Raw genomic sequence first — 8,558 nt, 5'->3', positions numbered from 1 at the left:
TCATTCTTGCGTTTATTTTCATTTTGTGCTTGAAACAAAAAAATTACAATAAAAAAATGTGTAAACTTATGACTTCAAACCTCAGTTTTCAACTATTTTTCCAAATTTATGAAATGAGGACTGCAACAAAAGTAATATTATGAGGTTTAATAGACAAGTTTTTTGATAATTAATGAATTTTTTCCCCATATTTATGACTTTTCTCTAATAAATTTGGCTTTTTTTCAAAATTGTATGTTTTTTTTCTCATGAACTGATGAGTTTTAAAGTTGTAAATTTATTACTTTGAATGTAAAAAAAATGTATAATTTTAAAAATCGTAAATTTATGAGAAGAAAAAGACTCATTTATGAGATAAAAATAAATTTTAAAGAAAAAGTAATAAATTATCGAAAAAATGTTTTCTGTAAAATCATTAAATATAACTTTTTTCGTTGTCCTTATAGTAAATTTACAAGAAAGTTGAACATTAATGAGGTTTAGTTTTTTACATTTTTTTCTCGCAAATTTGCAACTCTAATCTTATAATATTACTTTTTTTTTGGTGACCCTAATACTCCATCGTACTTTAAAATCTGCCCAAGATCTTCAGAATTGAAAAAGCACGTTGCAAACTGCTGTTTACAGTTGTTACTCTGGAAAAAAAAGAAAATTCTAAATATGTTGAGAAGGATGTTGGCAAGTGCAAACATTTAATCACTACAGGTCAAACAGTGGTTACTAAACCTTGTTCCAGCACCTCAAATGAATTCTCTAAACAGAAAGTACGGTGCATTAAGTGAACCAAACAGTCAGATAAGTCAATTCAGCTCATTTGAAGCTCACTCATAAGGCTCCTGACTGTAGCTGTAACTTTACAACAATCCATCATGTGGTGGAGCTTATAGTTGATTAAAGTCAAAACAATTTGACAAATCTTTGAGCACCGTGCACTGAAAATCCGTTCAAGCGTCATGCAATAGGTACGCCTGATTATAAGGTAATTTTTGAAAATAATCAAAGGATTTAAAGTGTTTCTTAAAATTTCAAGAGTAACTTAGTTACCTCAGATCTGATTTTGGTTAGATTTACAAATTTATGTAAAAAAATGCAGTTTTTCTCTTTTTTTATTCGTGCCAAAAACACAAAAGTTCATGTATTTTTTTCATCATAATGGGGACAATAACACTTAAATAAAGCTATGCCGTAAAGCCTAATGTAAGACTTTTAGGGGTTGTTATCAGTGAGAATTTGACCTAAAAAACTCTTCAAAGGATGCAGAATAGATAAGTTGATTCTGCATGAATTCTTGAATGATAGAAGGAATAAAAAAAAGTGTAATCAAAGACCTATAGGTGTAAAATGAAGTGGCAGCCACTGCATTGTTCAAACAAGAGCAGGTACACCTAATCATTGTTTGGCAACTTTTCTAACAAAGCTGCTAACTATAGTTTTTCTCAACCCATTCTTCTGTTGAATATATGTATTTTTTAGACACACAAAACACATCTTCAAATAGAAATCGTGGAGCTACAAGAAGTATTTGGTTGGACCGTAACATTTTATAGACAAAAGTTGTACAGATAGAACTTTCTATCATTATAAATGAGACAAAAATGAAAAGGCTGTAGTTATATCGGAAACAAGTGAAAATTGCAAAGAGGCTAAACTGTAATTTTCTGCAATTGGGTTTGTTTTTGCCTAAGAAAGCAGGAAGAATAACAACTGAAAAAGCCAAAGGAATATTAATGAAGAACAAACAAAACATTTTCAGAAAAAAATAAATATATACTAGTTTTTTTTGTTTTTCCAAACACTTTTATTTAAATATAAAGCTGAAGTGTAACTGATGCAGACGGGAATGAAGTTACAGACCCACTGGAACAGGAATCCTCTCCTTCTACTCCAAAGTATTCAGATGATGAAAACGTCCTTTTGCTGAGTAAAAATAAAATCTTAGAAGCAGAAGCAAACATTGCTGAGTTAACAGAAGTTCTGTACAGAAAGTAATAACACACCACGGTTGGATGGTCTTCCAAAGGGATATTACTCTACTTTTTGGGACCAACTTCAGATTATGCCATGAAGTTCTTAAAGAGTCCATCATATTTAAATATATCTAAAAATATTGTGGAAAAAAAAGCATGATTTATAGAATTGGAGGGCATTTACTCTGTTTGGGGAGGACGCTAAAATTGAATCCAAAGATAATTTTTTACTTAAAGCAGTAGAAATGGAACATATTTTTCTGTGAACCAGAAATTTAAATAATGGGCTGAATAACAGGATAAACATGAATTGAACACTCTGAAACAATTTCTTTTTAAACTTTGAAAATGTAACTTTTTAACATAATTATGAACTAGCACTTCTTGCGATGATGTTAGTGTGAATGCTGTAACCTGAATTTGGCTGCTGAAGATGCTGCAATTGATAGATAAAAATGCTAAAGCTGATAGCTAGCTACAATATTAGCTAAAAGCTAAAATATTAGCTAAATGCCAAATTAGTCTAAAAAAATAAAATAAAATAAAAAATTTGGTTAGCCAAAACAGCTAGCGTGTAGCTGAAATATTAGCTAAACTTCAAAAAACAGAAAAAAGAGCCTAAATTAGCCAAATTAGACTAACTCCTAAGCACCTTAAAAAAATAAAATTAAAAAAAGCCCAAATTAGCCAAAACAGCTAGCATGTTGCTGAAATATTAGCTTAACTCCAAAATAGCATAAAACAAATTAGTAAATGCCACAAAAGTCCAAGAAGCTGTGCGTAACTGTTAACACATTTATGAGTAATAAAAACAGACAGAAATGTTATTCCAGAATAAATCAACTTAAACCTCAAATAACTTTCAGTATTTTACTCTTCATAAAAATATATTCTGTCAAAATTACACAAGTTAAACATAAGTGCTAGATAACATCGGGCTATTAATAACAATAAAATAAAATCATCTGGAAGGCCGGATATAACCACCCGCCTTGACTTTCCCACCTGTGACCCAGAATAAAACTACCTAAATATTAGCCGGCGTTTCATGTCAATAAGCCGACTGAACATTTAACACCAGCTGGAGCTTGAGAACTTTTCCCCCAAAAAAGTGGTTTATGTGGAAAATAAAAGACAGAAAAGTTACAGTATGTTAAAGATGTTGTTTTTTAGCGTCACCACAACACCTCAGGTGTTGTTAAAGATAAATAAAAGGGTAAATTTGAGCCGTGAGCATGGATGATGGAACAGTTTATTTCACTCTTCATAAAGATTGTGGGCTTTGATGTAACTGTGGATTGATCATTTATTTGACTTTCAACTGACTTTTGAAGACCAAGTGTGTTCGCCAGAGGATACTACAAGAGGGGGATTAATGAGGGGTGGTTTTTTACTGTGTAAAATTCAGGATTTGAAAAGCAAGAAATAAACTAAAAGGGTTAAATGATGAGACAATACATGTTAATCATGTTAATTAATAACTTCCCTTGAAGATCACTTTAAGGGAAAACCTAATTATTTGTTACAAGCTATGATAGTCTGTGACAGGAAGTGTCTCCACCCGGGCCAGACATGTCTATGTAAACACCAAACGCCCCCCTCACCTCATGCACGACTCGCACCTGCATCTGTTTGGTCTGATTCTACTCCAGTTCCAGAACCAAACCAAAGACACAACCGGTAAGAACTGATGATGAGTTTATGTTGAGAGAATCTTCATTAAACTCCTGAATCTTAATGTTAGTTCTAAGTTAAATCAAACAGCATTTTGATTTGTGTTTGACATGTTTATTGAAATCAATCTATTTCTTTCTCTGAAGGTTTTTAACCTGTCATTATGGTCATCATCTGTCTTTATCGAGCAACTAATCTGCTGAAATAAATGGAAGATCAAAGCAAAGGGGATGAGTTGATTTGATTGGAAATATCGAGTTGGACAGGAGCTGGAGGAGAGCAAAAGGCTCAAAATGTATTTATTTAGTGATACTATAGTGGTGTAGAGGTCAGCACTTTCACCTCACAGTGAGAATGTCCAGGTTCGAATCCCTGCTGGGACCTTTGTGTGGAGTTAGCATGTTCTCCTCACACCAAAAACATGCTTCATGAGATAGTTGTAATCTCTTAAATTATTCTTAGGTGTGCAAATGTGTGGTCCATTTAGAATGACCTGCTGAGGTTGTACACCAGGAGGTGGGATAGGCTCCAGCAACTCTGACTCCAAACAGAATTTCGTGGAGTATTTTTGTCTTAAATTTTTTTTAGTTGAAATATAGTTGGAAAATTGTATAATTTTGGTATTTAAGCTTAACGGGACCAAAAAAAAAATTGTAAAAAGAACAACATAGGCTAACTTTACAACACTAGTGTGTCTTTTATCCTGATCGTATGTTTGAGTTGTTGAACCACAATGGCAAGTGTATTATATTATTAAGAACATGAATAAAAATAGGAGAAAAATGACATTAAGGCATGAATTGGATGACCTGCCACTGCAAAAACCTGACAGACTAAATCCTCACTCAGTCCACATCATTATCACTTTTCCAGCACTGCAGTTAATTACATGCTTGAAGTATTTGAACCTATTGTGTGTCATGTTGAGTAGCTCCAAATATGACACATTTTAAGTACCTTTTAGTTATTTTAGATGAGTAGAAAATGGCTGTTCACAAAGATTATTTTAACAAGAAAAAAATTAGACCAGGAATACTTTTTTGTCTGTCTGGTTATTATAGTGCTGTCACCATGAAGCTCTTAAATTATTTTCACATCTGGGTGCTGCACAGTTTTATCACTGCTTTAGATCTGGCTTAAAATGTTGATCTTTGTAGATGATACACTTCAGTACATTTCAGATTTTGTTTTGTAGTTATTAACCAATCATTAGATAGACTATAAAATGACCTGATACAGTCAGATTTTTCATTTGACTTAATTAATTTAAGTTAAATGTACTAATCTGGCATCTCTTTTGCCTCTAAAGTCTCTAATGCTTAAGATATGAGGATTTTTTGTAAAAATTAGATTCATTAAATGATCTCATTTGTTATTGTTGAGCATCAAGTTAAAACTTTGAGAGTTTTTGTCGTCCTCTGATACATTTAAAGAAGATTGACTTTCTTTGGTGTGATTTAGGACTCAGAGGAACACAGCAACAGCACAACATGCTCTGGGATTAGAAGGACCTCTACTGGGCATTTGAGAGAAAGATGCAAAAAAAAAAAAAAAAAAAAAAAAGAAAATCCAAAATGAAGGAACATCTGACCTTTAAAGTTAATGATCACTAACTGTTGATAACTTATAAAGACCCTTGTTTTTGTTCCCTTTTAGAGCATATCAGATAAACCTATTTTGAATATAATAAACCCAATAAATATCTTTTTAGTAACTACAGAAACATTTTCCCTGTAAATATTCGTTTATAATAAAGCCTGCACTTGATCTGACCTGACTGGATTATCCAAAAATGTCAAATGTAATAACTCAGTAGTGGTGGGATGATAAAAGTTAGCTTCCTCCAACTCTTTTTCAAGCAAAAAATGAAGCTCGACTTGATTTAATCAATATTCACGATGTTTAATAAATCAAATGTGACTAAAGAGTTATTCTAATCAATGTATTTCATTATTTCTGTCATGATTTTGATAGATCTGTGAGATTGCTTTATATCGTCTACAATAAATTCTTGAAATAAATCAATTTAAATTAAATGTTTGTACAAAAAGAACCCCAAAGTAACTTAAATCTGTGCTTATTTATGTTTTATGTCATGTTGTATTGTGAACACAACTTGTGTAACTGATAAATATTCTTGTTTAGTACGTTAAATGTATTTTTTTAATGATAAAAATATGAAAAATTGTCATTTGTTTCTTCAAAAAGCCATTAAGGTCGCTAAAAATAATATGGGAGATGTACAGTTTTTGGAAGGGGCGGAGCTAGAATATTTGGAAGGATGGCAAAATTATTATGTAGGCCTATTTCTAAAAGTTTTTTTTTTAATATTCCTTTTTAAAATTTTCGTTTTGATGAATATTTGTCATTAATATTGACTAAAAGGGTTTTTGCTGGTCCCCCCTGTAGCTCCGCCCCTGTTTTTGGAAACGGTTTGATAGTTCTTCTTTTTTTTTTTTTTAAGCCTCCAGGCTGTTGATGTGGGACAGACTACCCGGGAGGAGCCACCTGTCTCCGCGGCGGCGCACAGGCGCGCAGCCGCAGGTAGGGGGCGGCACTATGGCGATGAGCGCAGCACCAGGCGCGCGCATTTACGCATTCGCTTTGGCAGCCCGGGTCAGTCCGCTCTGGTAATTGGCCGGAGCTGACTAACAACAGCAGACTCACTTGCTTGGAAGTCTCTAGAGTGAATTTCTTGTTTCTATTGATGCTCCCCCTGAACAGAGACCGCTTGAACAACCCTTATATGTAAAAGAAAGAAAGATCCACTTGAGGGAGACGAGCCCGAGAGCGCTCACAATGCCGGGCTCGGTGTCGCTCTCGGACCGACAGCCTCCATCAGGTCACGGGAAAGACGCGGCTGCGTCCCCCGCTGCTCCAGCTCCGATGTCCGGCGCAGCCTCCGCGCTCCTCCCGGCCGGGATGAGCGCCGCCTCTGCTGCTGCGTTTCCCATCCGGAACATGAAGATGAAATTTGCTGTTCTCAGTGGACTTATCCAGGCTGGAGAGGTTAGCAACCGGGATATTGTGGAAACGGTGCTGAATTTGGTAAGTGGAGCCTTTTTATAGTGTGAATCAACATCCCAGATACAATCAAGAGTTGGAGATTTTTTCAATTTCCAATCACTTTAGTCTTTGTTTGAACATTTTCACCCTCATTAGAACAAGAATGAGCTGGAATAAAAGCTCAAAAGTCACTTCCTCTGTGTTTTTATCAATCTAATTGCTTTGCCTGCAAGTGCATCACTTCAAATGATATTTTTTTTTATGTGTTTCTGTATTGAATAAGAGCTGAAATCGCCCCAGAACACCTGATGCTGCTCCTGTTCATTTATTTGATTTTATTTTATTTTAAAGCATCCTAGTGGCTACTTGTGGGAATGTGAGGATCTCAGAGCAGATTAATTCTGATTTATCATGAAGTGGATGAGATCAAGTTCGTAAATGAAGCCAGGGTAGTCTTTTGGTGCAGTTTAAATAAAAAGAAGAAGAAGAAGAAGAGGCTCTTCATGCTGTGTGCTTTGACACCCTGCAGGATTAGAGTCTGTTTGCAATAGCTGGCCTGTCCTTGTTGGCACCAGAGATTAATTACTACCTGTTGTAGCTCGACAGAGACCCACTTTGTGGAGCAGAACAAATTGTGGCCCTTGGCGTGTTCAGACAGGAGTCGTACAGCAGGAGCTGGAGTCGGTGACATCTGGCCCCTTCAGACTTTGCACACCGGTTTGCCCAAGACGCGATCAGAGGGGATTGCAATGAGTTTTTATTATAAATTGCCGGAAAAATGTCAAATTTATTTGTATCATATAGACTTTTTTTTCTTTTTTCCTTCAAAATTTACTTTATTCTATTGACCTTCTGAGTTTTGCTCCTTGGGCCATGTTTGTTTTAAAGGTCAGCCATGCTCTGAAATATACAAGTCACACATTTTCTAGTGACGGCGTTTGTGAAAGACTGTTCTTTTAGTTTTTGATGTGGTTTTTGAAGTCAGTTTATATAAAATTGTTTATATTCTCAAAAAAAGTTGAGTATCAGCCCAAGATGGAACTTATTTTTTAACTTTTTTTCAAATTAGTTAACAGAATTTAGATTTTTTTTTTGGCAGTTTGCACAAAAATCTCCTCAAAAGAACAAATTATTGCCAGTTTTAACAATTATCTTTAGTTTAAATCTCATAGTTTAATCTAAATTAAGTGCAGCATCAGATTTTTGAATGTCATATAAAAATATTTTAGATTGAAAATAACTTAAGCATGAACCTTTCCAACATTATCCTTAATATTTGCTAAGAATTGGAAAGCAGAAATCTATAATTGTCATTATAAATAAATCCCTCATTGAAGCAGCACCAACAGACAAGAACATGAGTCAGCTTTTATAATCCAAGTGAAAGTTGTCTTGGTTCATATTCAAGAATCCTCTGTTTGAGATTATGAAAAGCGCTCGGCTGGCTTCAGTTAAATCGTGTCAATCAACGGCGAGGTTCTCGCATGCTGCTGATAACCGGCTGTCTGACGGAAGAGCAATTTAAGGCGGTGATTTAGGGACAACAAAGTAGTCTCTTCCTCCTGTAATTGTGTTCCTGTTGATAGTGGGTCTCGATTCAGCAGCATCTGGAGATTCAAAATCGCAGATATCTAGACTTTTGTCTGGGAAATCGCACCAGATTCTGAGAACTGAAACAATCCTGTAAAGCGAGTCTCCAAACGTTTTCTTGTGAGGGCCACATAACTTCTGACGTGGCGCCGGGGTCAGTTTGTAGCAAAGTTTGGTACAAAAGAGGTGTAAAAATCGCAGGATGTGTCTAAATGTAAGCATTTCTGGGTTTCCAAAAAGGGATATTAATAACCCTTTCTAAAATATTCACAGAAAAAAGTCAGAAAATAAAAAAATAATCCTTTTATTGAGGTAGTCTAA

The 8,558-nt window shown here is 34.8% G+C and overlaps 1 protein-coding gene across 1 annotated transcript in view; it reads left to right on the top strand.

Moving 5' to 3' along the window:
* Positions 1 to 3,305: 3,305 nt before the first annotated feature.
* The window catches only part of nbeab (neurobeachin b), a gene marked incomplete in the record, with an annotated part of 255,493 nt that continues 250,240 nt past the window's right edge, over positions 3,306 to 8,558 (top strand). The window contains 3 exon segments of the mRNA XM_036214796.1: positions 3,306 to 3,647; positions 6,106 to 6,271; positions 6,366 to 6,689. Coding sequence (XP_036070689.1) covers positions 3,499 to 3,647; positions 6,106 to 6,271; positions 6,366 to 6,689 — 639 coding nt within the window.

The sequence above is a fragment of the Oryzias melastigma genome, linkage group LG13 (assembly GCF_002922805.2).
Source record: "Oryzias melastigma strain HK-1 linkage group LG13, ASM292280v2, whole genome shotgun sequence".
Classification (NCBI taxonomy): Eukaryota; Metazoa; Chordata; class Actinopteri; order Beloniformes; family Adrianichthyidae; genus Oryzias; species Oryzias melastigma.
This window is presented reverse-complemented; position numbering and strand designations above follow the sequence as displayed.